The sequence below is a fragment of the Barbatula barbatula genome (assembly GCF_947034865.1).
Source record: "Barbatula barbatula genome assembly, chromosome: 15".
NCBI classification, from domain to species: Eukaryota; Metazoa; Chordata; class Actinopteri; order Cypriniformes; family Nemacheilidae; genus Barbatula; species Barbatula barbatula.
In genome coordinates this window covers 14,893,916-14,910,075 of record NC_136778.1, presented here as the reverse complement: position 1 = coordinate 14,910,075, position 16,160 = coordinate 14,893,916, and the positions used below count along the sequence as shown (strand labels likewise).

Genomic DNA, 16,160 nt, shown 5'->3' with positions numbered 1-16,160 from the left:
AATCTAAATTTTCAGCTCTGCACATTCGTGGACAAGTTGACCGCTCAGAACAGGCAGCTGGAGGATGAGCTCCAGGATCTAGCATCTAAAAAAGAGAGCGTTGCACACTGGGAAGCACAGATCGCCGAGATCATCCAATGGTGTGAAAGATCACACACATAAATAAAATACAGTATTGGCTTGCCTGTGAAGCGCTTGAATGAATGTGTTTTTCAAAACCATGAATATGTGTGTTTTTAAAGGGTCAGCGATGAGAAAGATGCACGTGGATACCTTCAGGCTTTGGCCTCCAAGATGACGGAGGAGTTGGAGTCTCTGCGTAGCTCCAGTCTGGGTTCCAGAACGCTGGTAAACATCACTATCTCTGATTTTCACAACACGTTCTCACAGCTGCATGAGCAACCAGTTCAACGGTTGATCTGCTGTTATGCTCCACTTTCCCGTCTCTCTGGGAGACTACTACTAAATTTGTCAGTCAGTGGAAATCTCTCTCTTTTTCTCTGTAACTCCTTTGAGCCATAGCACAGTAACAGCCTGGGCTGATAAAATTAAGATCAAGATAAGCATGTTCTGTTGAGCGCTTTAAATCGCAAATCTAATGGAAATTGACCGAAGGGAAGTGACATGTTAGTGTTGTAGGTGAGTGAGGGTCACGTTTGAGTTATTATCCTGAAGGAGGTTCAGGACAAACTGTAGGAAGGGGATTGACATTAGTATGTTTCCAAAAAAGGAAAGTAATGACTGTAATTGCCATATTGGGATCTGCTGATGAGAACTATTGATCTGTCGCCAAGAAGGTTTGGCTTGAATCCAGATCTGATCAGTTTTGCTTATTCACATATTTACTTACTAATTGACTTCATTGTTGGGTTGCTGCAAGATGGGGTAAACATAGACATCTTTTGAGCTTCGCAACTGATAAAGTATGTCATAAAGTTCCCATGCATGGTGTCACTGACCTTATTTTAAATTACATTGAATAAAGAATGTCCTGTTGTGGTTTTGTTTATTTGAAGATAGTTTCTAGACAAAGCATTTGTTGTCTGAGTATGACTCGACATCACTTTGTAATTCCACTAATGTTTCTTAAGGGAATCTGATGAATAGATCTGTTCAATTCTGTGTCTTTGTTCATGTTTGGTCACTTTGATTACTATATCAGCAAGGTTCTGGAGTAAACATCCCGGCCCATAGGTCTATGGTGGCACCACGGGTCACCAAGCGGGTGAGTGCTTCCAGCAAACCTTCAGGCGGAGCTCAAGATTGTCTTGTTGGCTGCTGGCCAATCAATCTGTCATTCATCTGTCCAGGCCTGTTTGATCATGTGACATCAAAGTGAAGTCTTGTGGCTTTTAGTCCATGTTTGTAATGTTTGAAAAAAAAAACTGTATGCTTAATGCTGACAACTCATTTTAAAGCAGATTTTTCCAATGTATAGCGTTTGATGTCAAAAAATCCCAAACATACTGATGACTCATCTTACACTACACAGATTTCTGTCCAATCAAATGCTCTGTAGAATGAAAATCCCCCCCATACCATTTCCCACTAACTAGCATTATAGTGAATGGCTGTAATGTAACTAAACCTATCAAACAATATCACAGGGATTTATAAAAAGAAAACATGAAAACCTCAAAGGGCAGATGAATGGAAGTGCTGCATCATCTCCCCATTTGCTAAACATAATTCATAAAACACGAAAAACATTTCAGTAAAGGCCATCGATCTTCTGAGGTCAGTGTGTATACGCTTCACTTTCCGCCTGCACGCTGTTGGATGGATATCAGATCTGTCTTACTGAGAACTCATTAACTGGACAATCTTAGACAAAAGACTGAGTTCCTCAGTATAAAACCAGACCGTGAGTGTTTAAGAGCCAATCTGGACGGTTTAAGAGGGCCTGCAGTCTCAGAGCACTAATGTAAAGCTGATGAGTTCTGCCAGTAACATCCCATAAATGCCCATCGCTGCTGCCCACTTCCCATCAGCTGTGAAGACACATAGGCTGAAGCTACGCGCATGTGCCATCATCAGATCATGTGTTTGAACAGTAAAATAGACGTAATCCTCTTTTTTTACTCCACAATATTCAGCTGTCCTTCAGCCATTGGCTGTTTTTCTTTTGTCAATCTCTATCTTGTTGTGTAGCCACACATGTAGGTGCTGGAATGGTTTGCTGACAGCTGAGATCAATAGCTATTAAACTGTTGGCGATCTAAGATAAGCCTCTCGCGAGTCCTTGGGTTTATGGCGAATGCATTTTAGGGGATTACGTTTTATTTTTGCTAGGCGGGATTTTGAGGTCTGTGTTATGTGGTGGAGTCTATTTGGGTATAATTTTTCATGTATGCTGGTTTGTTGTAGAATTTAGTCAACAATTTAATGGTTACAATACATGTTTGATATTAAAAGAAGTAATACATTATATAGTTAGTTTCGAAGTGACAGAATTTAAAGGTCTATGTATTTTTTGGCCTTTCTTGTCCTTTAAGTCCCTTTCACACAGTCAACGAATGGTGGCGACATTCATTTCAATAGCAGCCTAGCGACAGAAGCCAGGTTTCTATCAAAACAGGATTCAAATCTTTACAAAGTTCGCAATAACAGAAGGAAAAACCAATGCGAAATTGGTGAGTGATCTTAGCAAAACAGTTAATAAAAAGACCAGAAACCAGAAAGACACCATCAGCGGTAACAACCTCCTATGGTTTTATGTTTGCTTAGTAAAAATTTATTCGGCAAATGCATTTCCATTTCCTATTCCTATCTGTTTTTTGCGAAAAAGAAAAGCCACCTCAAGCGAGCGTAAAGTTTTTTGGGTAAATTAAGGGATTTTATTTTGTGTTCGATGTGAAACTTCAAAATGCACATAAAACCAGGGTGATGGAAAACGGGCTAGTGACATGACGGCAAGTGGCCGTGGCCAGCAACACAAGAAAGTTGAGAATTGTTCAACTTTATGCAAATGAGCCACTTTTTGGAGCTACGTCCATTGAGCTCACGTCATCCATCTTTCATCAGTTACTGCAGCTTCTTACTGGTAAAAAGACAACCAGAATCATCGACCTGATAGACAGAGACTAGTGACACACAGCAAAATCACTGGCGGTGTGAACGCAACATCTTGACCATCTTTAAGGAATATATGCTTCAGAGTTAAGCTAACGGAAAAAAATGGCTTAGTTTATAAACTGCATGTCCTTTCCTTTACAGGATCCCTTGTGGAAGGTGCGTCGCAGTCAGAAATTGGACATGTCTGCACGTCTGGAACTGCAGTCGGCCTTAGAAGCAGAAATCCGTGCCAAGCAACTGGTTCAGGAAGAGCTGCGCAAGGTCAAAGCGGCCAACATCTCATTTGAGAGGTCGGTCTTTGATTGTGCTGTAATAGACAATCTTTTAATATATTCAGAAAGGTGTTGATAAACTCGGCTAAGTAGCAGCAGTTGGGTCTGTATGAGGCTCTGTCCACACAAACACAGGTTTGGCATTTCGTCCACACGCAAAAGCAGTACTCGGTCACTGAAACCAGACTTTTAAAAAAAATAACTCCTGTCAGGGTGAAGATTAGAAACTCCGGATTCAGTGTTGTCGTGTAGACGGTGATACCGAAGATTTGACCACCTCCTTTATTTGACATCAGATTCCAGGCTTCTGTTTGGCCAACACGGCTTTAGACTTTTGGTTATATCGCCAACTGTTGGCTTGGCATACTTTTGACAGCGCTTTATAGCGCTTTTTGCATTTTCGTGTGGACGCAAAATTTTTATACGAAAAATGAACGCTCAGTTTATAAAAATCCCTGTGTACTATGTGGACTAGGCCCAAGTAAAGTCAGAAAAAAGTAGCTGAAAGTTCTTCAGATGTCTTAAATTTGAAAGTTGCGGGTTTAAGTCTAGGGAATGGGAAACTTTAAACTGTTGTCCATACTGTTTGTTGTGACGCACTGTTTGGTCTCTCTTGACCTACAGCAAACTGAAGGATACTGAGGCCAAGAACAGAGAGCTGGAAGAACAGATGGAGAACTTGCAGAAGGAAATGGAGGATAGCCGCTCACGGACAGACAAAGGTAAAAAACTAATGAAAATTTGTAATAATTTTTTTGCTTGGTTTAATTTCCTTCCTTACAATTTGGTTTTCTCTCATCTGTAGGCCTGAAGCTGCCAGACTTTCAGGACTCCATCTTCGAGTACTTCAATACCTCCCCCCTCGCTCATGACCTGACATTCAGAGTGAGTGTTTCTCATTATATCTGGCTGATGCATCTGATGATGCATTACTGCCTCACGAGCCTTGAACAAGCCTCTCTTTGTCCATGTCATCATTATAATAATCTCCGGACCTCAGAACATCAGAGAACTAGTTAGTTGTTTATCAGAACGATGAGGTAATGTCTAATGTAGCCACATTAAACTCGGGAGAAGACTGCGGCTTTTAAACGTCGAGACACTGACGGGTTAATACTGGTTCTGGGGATCTCTGATGCACTCAATCACAACACTCTTTCATGTGTTTTACATGGCTTGCTATGGGCAGCACGTTTGCGCCGGGCAATCTATAGACATAGTCTTTTTACATAGATATAAAAGCTAGTAAAGATAATGCAAGTGAACGAAATGGACTGTGATGAGGCAATGTTTGTCATTTTTTGAACTCATGACATTGGCGTTACTAGCGCCATGCTCTAACCACTGAGCCACAGGAAAACTTAAAATATAATAATTATAAAGTTGATTAATAGAACAAATAGAACTTAAATGATTGATGATGATTGGAGTTTATATGTTTGTTGTATCCACATTCACTCTTATATAAGGTATTGTAAACATATATAGTGCACTATATAGGGAACACAGTCGATTTCAGACACCGCTAGATTAACAGTGTTGGGTCTGTTCTGCCGTTTTCCTTCCATTTTAAAAATAAGCCGAACACTCAAGGTTACCACATATCATGTAAAACGGCATTGATGTACAAGAGGAAGCGCTGATGAGACCACTCAGACTCCCTGTTAGCTCTTATGTAGCGCACTCAAAAGATTACATTGGAACAGCAGCTAATGACGGAGTGTGATGAACTTACTACAATTATAGAGTCATTTCAGTTCCCAATGACCCATCATGCACTGACGATCATCCAATCACAGATCAAGGCAAACGATGATTATAGGCGTCCAGAGCTCTGTTTCAATAATGCCTCATCAGGAAAGGGCTTCCATGCTTCAGTTTAGAAAAGTGGACGTGATCTACAGGTTGTGTGGAGAACAAGTCAAAGAAAGTTCAAAACAACAAGTAAAACTGTATTACCTGTCATCTCATTTTTGTCCCCCTCATAAAAAAGGACTGCGTATCCTCCTCATCCGCATCATCTCTGCTTGCGCTTTGGGATGCAGTAAGTGTGAACAAAGCTCCTCCCTCTGTGACCTGTAACCTCGGGAGTCATCTGTCAGCAGACAAAAAAACACTTTTTTGACAAAAAGTAAAATGAAGTTTAGTGCTGCTCCTTGTACTTTCTGTCTAAACGTAGCATTGATTGAAATCATTGGAATTTAACTTTTAATACAAAATATAAATCGCTTTACAGTTTACAGCCTGACCAGCACGCCAACCTGTTGATTCAATTTTTTTGTCTGCTGGCCCTCTTTTTCCTGTCGTAATGCATCCAGATGATAGATCCAGCACAATCTAATCGTAGGTGCTAAATGTTAGCGTGCGAAAATGCTTGGAGCATGACTCAGAATTAGCATTCCCCTGTTAGCATTAACCATTCTATTGCCTTCTAACCTGTTAAAGCCCTAGCGCAAATAACATCACTTTTCATTTGACTAGACTGTTAAGGCACCAAATCATGTTGGTTAACTCTCAGAGTATTCGTAATGTGGACTGAATGATTGAGACAACCGGCCGTACAACAAATCGAATTAAATAAAGGAAATGTTAGTCAATTATGGGGGGCGTATCAGTGTTATTTATAAGAGTCCATAGACAGAGATGAGTTTTGCGAGGATGTGCTTGCTTGTCTGTTAAACAAATAATAGATTGTAAAGGGAGTTTGATGTGAATTCCCTTTTCTGTCACTCATTATTGTGTGCATTCATTTGTGACAGACATATTTAGTTCACATTCGAATGTGTGTGCTTGCTAAACGTTGTTATTTTAGAGTTTTATTGGATGCCTGAATGTTGTTTTAGTGTTTGGTTTTACAAAGGCATTTGGGTTTGAGTTATACACTGCAAAGTTCATGTGTTCCGCCAAAAATCACAAACCCACATGTGATAAGCGATGTTTGATAAGACTAATGCACATGCTAACGGTTTAGGAAGCGTCAACAAACTCCTTACTATACTACAGCACATAACTTGTCACACTATGCTGTAGAAGAAATGCATACGGAGGAAAAATCTTTCTTCTTTACGACACAAAAGAAACTTGGAAGAATGTTGATAACCAAACAACATTGGACCACATTGACTTCCATTGTATGGACAAAACCACAAAACTATTTCTCAAAATATCTTCTTTTGTGTCCTACAAAAAAAGGGGGTTTTACACAAGTATCAACCCCGTCAACCATTCACAATTTCTTCAGAAACTGTCAATTCTAGTTTAGTAAATTCAATTAAATTGAGTGAATTCTATTCAGAGGTCCTGCTGAGCTATACGATCAGAGCATCATCTATAAATAGGGCTTAAACTTGTGATCCTCTCATGATTTTCACATGTAAGCATGTGACCTCTGAACACTTATGTAATCTAATATATTTGAACAATTCTGTGATAATGTACAGTATGTGTGGCTTTTGATTTGTAAATATCAATTGGTGGGGGTTAAAGGATGTTTTATCATAATTGTGAGCAACAGGAAGCTGTAGGACAAAATATGTTGTGTAGATGGAGTAAAAATAGCACGCCAGAAATGTAACTCACACGTTTTGGGCTATTTCACTCATGTCGTCTTTCCCCTCAGACGAGCTCTATTGGTGATTTGGATACCACACCCCAGAAGTCAGAAACCTCACCAGCGGTGGCTTCAGAACAGGATGTGAGTGTCCACCTCCTCACGCTTCCTATTACATTCCATCACTCTTAGAGGTCCTGTCTGATACATCAGTCATTGATTTAGTCAGTTCCTGGTTAATCCTCGGTGGGAAAAAGCTTGACAAATCAAAAAAAGCTGACTGAAACGTAACATTTAAATGTTTTATATCCACCATTTGCTTTCTTAGAAGATGCTCTGTAACTGTTTTTTAATACTCCAGGAACCAGCGAGGCCTCAAGCTACCACTAATGCACCGTCTCCACTTTATCAGCCCACTCTCAGTGCACCAAAGGTACAGATTCATTCGCCAATCCATCCATTTCCATCCTCGGCTCTGCCTTTTGGTTTCAGTTTTTACTTATTGCTCAAACTGTTCACAATTTGTCTGTGTCAACAGCCTAAAGCTCACCAGCTGAGCATCAAGACCTTCTCCAGCCCGACCCAATGCACTCACTGTACCTCACTTATGGTGGGTCAGATCCGACAAGGCTACGCCTGCGAAGGTAAGCCAGCCGGGTGTCACTGAAGGATAAAAAATGTCTTTGATAAGAAAACCAAACTGGCAGGTTTTATGGAGAAGATAAAGAGCTTTTGATCTTAACATTAGTTGCGAGCTAGGTTTGATCAGAAGGCAATGAAAATGTTTCATTTGTATAAAGAGTCGTTTCTTTTGAACTGTGCGTGTGTGTGTGAAGGTTAAATCACCAGTTCCTCATTGTATCTGTCCTCGTCTCTTATAGTATGCTCTTTCATCTGCCACGTGTTGTGTAAAGACAACGCGCCACAGCTTTGCCCCATTCCTCCGGAGCAGGCTAAGAGACCTCTGGGTATTGATGTGCAGAGAGGCATTGGCACAGCTTACAAAGGCTTTGTCAGGGTGAGGATAATATTGTAGTAACAGTTTATTTTTATTTTTAGGGTTGAATGATGATATTAGAAACACGTTCATTAAAAACAAACTTGAATAATATTTTACTATTGAAGATTTGTGCATTGATAAAATTCCATTGTTAACCTAACATTTATTTTGTGTTTTTCAGATCCCAAAACCCACAGGAGTGAAGAAGGGCTGGCAGAGAGCCTACGCTGTAGTGTGTGACTGTAAACTCTTCCTCTACGAGGTGCCTGAAGGGAAGTCCACTCAGCCGGTTGTTATGGCCAGTCAAGTCCTCGACTTGAGGTCAGAATTAGTCATGTTCTCTCATCACGTACACTCAGGTCAGATAATGATGTAAAGTAAATGTAATACTCGGAGGTGAGTAAGTGACTGACTGACAGAATTCTGAAATATTTGTTGCCTCAAACCCCACAGCCAAAACTGTGGAAACAAGTTTTGTGCTTTGTTTTTGTGACAGGTGCCATTTCACTGATAGGCTGACAGCGCCATCTTTGACATAATAGCTTTTGTTTTGTCATCAATATAAGGAATAAACAGATACATTTTCTAAATATTGATTCTCAAGTTCACTATTTACCAATAGTTTGTATGAAAAAAAGTATGTCTTGAATTGTTTTTTTTTATTTTAGTAACTATTGTTACTGTCCCTTGTTCTTCCAGAGATGAGGGCTTTTCTGTAAGCTCTGTGTTGGCCTCTGATGTGATCCATGCCAGCCGTAAAGACATTCCTTGCATATTCAGGGTATGCTCCTAAAAAACGTATTGTTATTATTGCATGTGTGTGCATCATTTTGAAAATTGACTTTTATTTTATTTTCTGAACTGTGCAGGTAACATCATCCGCACTAAACTCCTTAATCCAACCGGTGCCTCTGCTGCTTTTGGCCGAGAGCGAGGCGGAGAAGAGGAAGTGGGTGGGAATCCTGGAGGGTCTGCAGAACATCTTGGCCAAGAACCGCCTGAAGAACCGTGTGGTTCATCTTCTGCACGAGGCTTACGACAGCAGCCTTCCCGCCATCAAAACAACACTCTCAGCTGCCATCTTAGGTGAGTGCCGTGGTACTTCATGTGATGTCAGGTTTAAAGGTGTTTGTGTGAGAAAGAGCCCACATTCACAATCTGTCTGTTCTGTTTGGATCTCTCCTGAAATGCTTTTATCTCTGAAGATCGAGAGCGAGTTGCCTTGGGGACCGAAGACGGCCTGTTTGTAGTTGAGATCACCAGAGATGGTAAAGTTCTTTCTGCTACTTTGTTTTCCGCCATTATTTTCATCTTAAACTGTTCCAGAACCTTCTGCTAATTACCCATAATCCTCTTTTAGTCATCGTTCGTGCCGCCGACTGCAAAAAGGTCTGCCAGATTGAGCTCATTCCAAAAGAGAAGATGGTGGCCTTGCTTTGCGGCCGGAACCGTCACGTCCATTTATACCCCTGGGCGGCATTAGATGGTGTCGAAGCCGCTTTCGATGCCAAACTCACAGAAACAAAAGGCTGCCAGGCTATGACCATAGGTACCCTACGCCCTGGTGGCCCAGCGTGTCTTCTGGCTGCTGTGAAGCGACAGGTCCTCTGCTACGAAATCACACGTGCAAAGCCTCACCATCGCAAACTGTGGGAGGTGCAGGCACCCGGTATCGCCCAGTGGCTCCGAATCGTCCGTGACCGGCTGTGCGTGGGTTACCCATCAGGCTTTGCTTTGCTGGCCATGCAGGGAGAGTCTTCCCCCGTGAGTCTGGTGAGCCCCGCAGACCCCTCGCTAGCGTTTTTGGCCCAACCGCCCCTGGACGCCATGCACGCTATGGAAGTAGGGGCCAATGAATTTCTGCTGTGCTTCAATCAACTGGGAGTGTACGTGGACGCTCAGGGACGGAGGTCTCGAACGCATGAGCTGATGTGGCCAGCCATACCGCTTGCTTTCAGTAAGTGTCAGGCAAATTATTAGAGCAGGGGTTCTCATACTGGGAGGCCCCAACACGGATCCAGGGGGTTCCACAGGTTTTGTGCCATTTATCGAAATATTGAAATGCATCATAAATTCGTGGCAATCAAGCATAATAAAATAAAACCAACAGCTAAAAGATAATAGTTCATAACCTTAGTAAATAAATGTATTAATTTTGGTTTATTTAGTCTGAGTTTAAAATTATACGTTTTAATTTGGGGGCCCCCTACACAAGTGGGCTTTGCAAATAAGTTTGAGAGCCCATGTATTTGAGTATCAAAGCAACTGTGTTAAGAATTTGCGACAAGCAATATGCATTTACTTACATTTATAAAAAAAAAATTGCATTGTGACCAAATTCCACTCATTTGACCAAAAACCCAATTCTCATGTTTATTCTACATCATACATGGACAAGCCTAGGAAAGATTGATTATAGAAGTTAAGAAACATTGGCTATTTCATTACAAATCTGTCAAGTTCAGACAAGACAACTGTAACAAGAATCCCATCTTGAGAAACGTCACTGTAGTCATGAAAACATGAAATGTGTGTCCATATATTAACGTTCTTCAGCCGTGTTACGAGCGTGAGGAAGCATGCAAACAGCGAACACGTCCAGATGTTTTTGTTGTGATTGGCTGTGAAATGAAAATCTTGTCATCTTGCGTCTGTTTAAGACACAAAATAAGTTTTACAGCAGGTCAGTCAGTCTTTAAGAAACACAGAATGTTTCATCTAGCGCAGTCTGATCATAAATATGAAATATGGTATATATAAATGCACATTTACTCTTTATAGGTTCAAATTCCAACTACTTGACCGTGTACAGTGATTATGGAGTGGATGTGTTTGATGTTCACACTACAGAATGGGTCCAGACCATTTCTTTAAGAAAGGTGAGTGAAGTTTTCTAATGTATTTTAGTTGTTTTATAGGTAATGAAGTTATTTGGGTTTTTAACATTCTTTATAGTTATAATTTGAAAACTGATATAACTGTGGACTGTCTGTAGATTCGACCCCTGAATGTGGAGGGCAGTCTGAACATGTTGGGCAACGAGCAGCCCCATCTTATCTACTTCAGCAACAACTCCTCAGGTCTGATCCCACCCCTCCATACACTTGTTTTCTGAATGTTATGTTGGCTTAAAGTCCACCAAAAAAATGAAATTCATCATTCACTTACCCTCAAGAGAAAAATATTTGGAAAAATGCGCGTGACACAAGCTTGTAAACAGTTCTTGGCCACCATTGACTACCAATGGTTGGAACAAATATTTTATAAATGTCTTTGTTGAACACAAGCAAAGGCCATTTTGAAGAATGTAGGAAATCAAACAGTTCTGGGAAACTTTCGACTAGCCTCTTAATTTTTCCTACTATGGTAGTTAATGGCAAGCATTCTTCCAAATGTCTTTGTGTTCATCGGAACAAGATGTTTACAGATTTAAAGAAACTGTTCATTTAAATGATGAAATTATGGCTAGTCTCTTACAGTAATCCACAGATAACGAATTATGCCTTCCATAAAGTGTCAATCATCAGCTTCCTGTGACAGAGGGATGTATATTAGCAGGCTCACACATGCTCATACTTGACATTTCGGGCAAAGTTCAACAGATCTTAGTCGTAGATGACTCTATAAGAGTTATCCAGGTAACCAAATGTATGGCTCCACCCTTTCTGCTCCATTTACAATTCACTTCCTACCCACACTGGCAGATTGCCCTCTCGATAAAGACGCTTTTGTTTAGTAAACCGAAATGACCTCACACCTCCTCCAGGCTCGCTGCGAACATGTTCCACTGTACGTTCAGACACCCGCGGCTGTGAGCTTACGCCTGTGGTCTATGATGAGCCGTCTCCAGCATTGACTTTATTTACCCAACATTGGAAAATGTGTCAAAGAGAAAATGTCGAATTCATTGGCCATGTTTTTATTGCGTTTGTTTTAAAAATAACTTCGTGTCCCTATGATAATAGGACACAGTACTATAATGTGTATGACATGAGCCTCAATGTTAACTATAACAAAAATGTTTAAGTTCCAAATTCCACTCCTTTCTCTGTTGTTTTTGCAGAGGGCTGTGAACTGGCCATCCCTGAGACCTCAGACAACAGCAAGAAGTTGATGGTGAGGACACGCAGTAAGAGGAAGTTCCTCTTTAAAGTGCCAGATGAGGAGCGGCTACAGCAGAGAAGGTCAGAAAGCTTCAAGATGCTGATTTCACACATCACATCTGCACTTCTATGCGTTACATTATTTCTCTATTTGTTTTATAGGGAAATGCTGAGGGATCCTGAGATGAGATCAAAGCTGATCTCCAACCCCACCAACTTCAACCACGTTGCTCACATGGGCCCGGGTGATGGCATGCAGGTTCTCATGGATTTACCCCTGGTAATGTCGTTATTCTGAGAGCATTTCGATCCCATTCTCACTTTGTCAATTTGATGCTGGGAGCTTAAATTGTAAGGACTGGTAACAGGTGGTAAACAAAGCCAAAGTTTCTCCAAGATGTGTTGCTGAATCCTGCTTTGAGTCTCTCGGGTCTTGCCAAATTGAGGTGTCTCATGGGCAATTCCAGCATTATGGATGTGACATTTGCAGTCAAAACTTGATATATCAATCTTAGAGAATGTATTTATTACCAATATATTATACCAGCCTATGCACAAGTATCTATTTAAAAAAGGACGCACGTTTTTGAGAGATGACATACTTTGTAGGATTTCTGTGAATTAGAATGTGAAAACCAGAAGTAATAATAACCAACAAATGGTGTAATGTAGTCTGAAGTTTTTAATGGTGTGGTAAGTGAATTGTCACATCCATACCTGTCCACATTGCTCATAAACGGAGACATGAACATTTAAATATAGCAACTCATTTATGGTCTATAAAGAGGTATCCCTTCTCTGTTTTTCCTGCATCCCTTCTTCTGGTTTGTGCATTTCATTTCACAAACATCCTGCCATGTTTAAGTGATAGTTCACCCACAAATGTAATTTCTGTCATCATTTTCTCACCCTCTTGTCATTTCACCCCTTTATGACTTTCTTTCTTCCGCAGAACACAAAAGAAGATATTTTTAAGAGAAAGTTGGTAACCGAACAGCACTGGACCCCAGTCACTTCTATCGTATGGACACTAAACAAGTGCAAGTGAACTGGGGCCAGTTAACAACATTCTTCAAAATATCTTCTTTTGTGTTCTGCGCAAGGAAGGAAGTGAACTATCACTCTTTTAGAATAGAGCTCATGCATAGACTGATATATTTCTGATGTCGGGTCTCTATCATCAGGGTTTAGTCAAATAAAAACAGATGATTCAATATATTGGTAATAAAAACATTTTCTGAGAATTAGTATTTCGAGTTGTGAGAATCTGACCTCACATCCATACCGTTGGGGCTGTTTAAATCCACTCATGGGAGCCCACCATCCCGCAGAGTTTACCACATCAAACACACCTAAACCAGCTATTCAAGGTCTTCAGGATTTCTTAAGCAGATACAGTTTATGAGAGCTCTACAGGGTGGTGGCATATCAGGAGAGGATATAAATAGCCCCATTTGAAAGTCAATGCATCGTAGATAATAAACCAGTCTCGGCTACTTTACAATCCTGTCTGTTTATTCCTCCTGCAGCCTGACTCTGATTCCACCAAACACTCCACCCCCTCCAACAGCTCCAACCCCAGCAGCCCCCCGAGCCCCAACTCTCCCCACCGCAGTCAGCTCACTCTGGACAGCCTGGATCAAAGCCTGGACAGCTGAGCGAGAACGACGTCCCATTTCTCCCGCTGCGCACACATCAGGCACCACACGTATCCATCCGCTCTGCTAGGACGATTTGTGAAGTGCCAAGACTCTCCTGCTCATCCACCACGAGGGCCTAAACTTTACCCCCTGTTCCTGCTGCCGGGTGGATGCGGCAGAGACGACGTATCAACACGAGTGGAACGCTCTCCTATTGGTGTGTGCTGCCAACACATCCCTGCGATCCAAAAAGTCTGCCCTCTGGTGGAGATGTTGTGGTATTATCACAAACATGGTCAGATTTAGCAGTATGATGGACATTTTTTATTTTAAATCTTAATTTCATGCCACGCTCCTGCAAGTTTTTTTTTGTTAATTACTTTAGGAAATGAACAGATGCATCTGCTGTGTCAGAACCGCTCTTGAACTGATCTGTCGTGGAGGATTATTAGCTTCCCTTCGCAGAGAAGGAAAAGAGACTTCTTACGCTGTTTTAAAATATATATTGTATATTATCAAGAAGTTCAACACACATCAAGGGGGGGCTGAAGAGAGAAGCAGATCGGAAGAACGAACTGTGACATATAGTGACATTCGTATATAAACCAAGTGTAACAATTCCACACTGTGCTTCAGGGACCAGTGAAACAGCTCGCCTCATCTCATGAGCAATAGATCATGATCTGCGTCTGACTTTGTGGGTTTTAAAACAAACCAGAGAGCACTTTTACTGTTGTAAAATGTCTCTCTCTCTCTCCAGTTCTACATTTTAAACCAGCCTTTATAATATTACAGTTTTAACTTAGATGTTTCCCACAAAAATATCTAGTCGGTGCGACACTGCTTATCACGAGGAGATAAAGAAAGCAACAAAAGGAACAGACTTTACATAGAGATAAGTGTTATAATAATAATAATAATGACTAAAAAAAGAGAACGGCACACTGCTCAGATTATTCATAGGATATCAGTAGTTCCTCTCAAGCTGCTGCTTTGTATGCTCTATTTAAAAAGAAAAGTAAAAAAAGATATATGTGATAAGGTTATCTCACCATAGCCACGCTCTGACTCTGGTTTATGATGTTTTATATACGTCAACCTCTCAATGGGACATTTCACTGTTAAAGACTCCTATCGGGATGCTGATATGAATATGTTTGTTGATACCTGAGGAGGACGTAGGAAATGTAGGCATGGCTGGCATATCCATTATCACTCGCGTGTGCCTTCTGTGCCAACTTTCTTTTCAGTAATAAACTGTCCGCTCAAGCATTTCAGTGGTTTTATTAAGGCTGATGGTAATGTATTATTTTGGCCCCTGCCCTTCTTAAACACTGTAAGAACCTTGCACACGTTTTAGTCCCAGGATTTGATTTTGTGTGAATGTTTTATTTTCTGTTTTTCCTGACTTTCCCCATACTTCACTTTTCTGCTTCATCGGATGAAAGATTATCCCCAGAACACTACTGCTTTTACTTTGAAAGAGAAAAAAAATCACAGGTTGAAATCTTTGTAATTATTGACTTGTTAGCCACATAAATTTGAACAAACAATAAAAGAGTACCTGTCGTGCTTTTTTGTTAAATCTGTATGTTTTTGGAAAGTGTTCTTGTCGATATTCCTACCTGCGCTATAGTTATAGTGATCGATCTGTTTTGGATGAGTTGAAGTCACATTGAAGTGTTGGACCCCTCACCCCTGCAGAGAAAGAGGCGGGTTCAGAGAACAGGGATGGATGTCAGTTTGGAACATAAGGATGGGAAAACTTTCAGATCATGACTGCTGCTAAACTCCCAGATGATATTCACATTATTAAAGAAGAATTTTTGATCATTAATATCTTCAAACACAACTGTGATGGCACTGTATTTTACTAATGTATTACATGCAAGTAATATAACACGATGTAACACATTTTCGTAAAGTTGTTTCGCTATAATTTATACGGTTTCTTTATGAAGTACAACATACTGAATACCGAAATAAAATGACCATCGGCGGTACTCACAAAAAACAAACAAAATTAACACATTTATACATTTCAGTATTATGACCCATATATATATATAAGTCTATTAAAAAACTATTAAGGTGTAAACAACCATTTCCTTTAAATTTGCTCATGCCGCTGTTCTTTTGTCAATGTCTCTGTAATTGGGCAGTAACTAGTGCCTTTGTACCTTCTGTATCCAGTCTCTGCATTTTGTACAAGTGCTCCGTTTATGCTGTGGCTGGAGTGTTGCAGAAGATGTTGGGGCAACTCTGGCGGGTTATCAAAGGGGTGGCTATGGTGTAGGGACAACAGAAACTATGAAAGCAGGGGTAGGGCAAGAGTGACAGAGGGTCTGGAGGGACTTTCAGTAGGAAGGGCATGGGCTGGCGTGAAGATTTGTCTTTAAACGTATTGAATTGCTTGCTTAACAGGATCAACAAATAAAAAGTGACAATTACATTCCTCAGCACCACAAGATATTCTGCCAGGTTGTCCATCGCGGACACATTTTCGTTGTCCACAGCCTG

At 40.8% G+C, this 16,160-nt stretch overlaps 1 protein-coding gene across 2 annotated transcripts in view; it reads left to right on the top strand.

The window, feature by feature from the left end:
• cdc42bpb (CDC42 binding protein kinase beta (DMPK-like)) overlaps positions 1-15,222 on the top strand; it is a 56,848-nt gene extending 41,626 nt beyond the window's left edge. Inside the window, exons 16-34 of one of the 2 annotated variants that reach the window (XM_079474716.1) lie at positions 16-140; positions 243-348; positions 3,217-3,365; positions 3,972-4,069; positions 4,153-4,232; positions 6,967-7,041; positions 7,259-7,330; positions 7,436-7,541; positions 7,779-7,915; positions 8,079-8,218; positions 8,597-8,678; positions 8,767-8,983; positions 9,103-9,165; positions 9,258-9,854; positions 10,679-10,776; positions 10,893-10,977; positions 11,961-12,081; positions 12,163-12,280; positions 13,417-15,222. In XM_079474716.1, the coding sequence (XP_079330842.1) occupies positions 16-140; positions 243-348; positions 3,217-3,365; positions 3,972-4,069; positions 4,153-4,232; positions 6,967-7,041; positions 7,259-7,330; positions 7,436-7,541; positions 7,779-7,915; positions 8,079-8,218; positions 8,597-8,678; positions 8,767-8,983; positions 9,103-9,165; positions 9,258-9,854; positions 10,679-10,776; positions 10,893-10,977; positions 11,961-12,081; positions 12,163-12,280; positions 13,417-13,458 (2,511 nt within the window). In that variant the 3' untranslated portion in view covers positions 13,459-15,222. The remainder of the gene's footprint in view (positions 1-15; positions 141-242; positions 349-3,216; positions 3,366-3,971; positions 4,070-4,152; positions 4,233-6,966; positions 7,042-7,258; positions 7,331-7,435; positions 7,542-7,778; positions 7,916-8,078; positions 8,219-8,596; positions 8,679-8,766; positions 8,984-9,102; positions 9,166-9,257; positions 9,855-10,678; positions 10,777-10,892; positions 10,978-11,960; positions 12,082-12,162; positions 12,281-13,416) is intronic. The other variant, XM_079474715.1, reaches the window with a different exon arrangement.
• Positions 15,223-16,160: the final 938 nt, after the last annotated feature.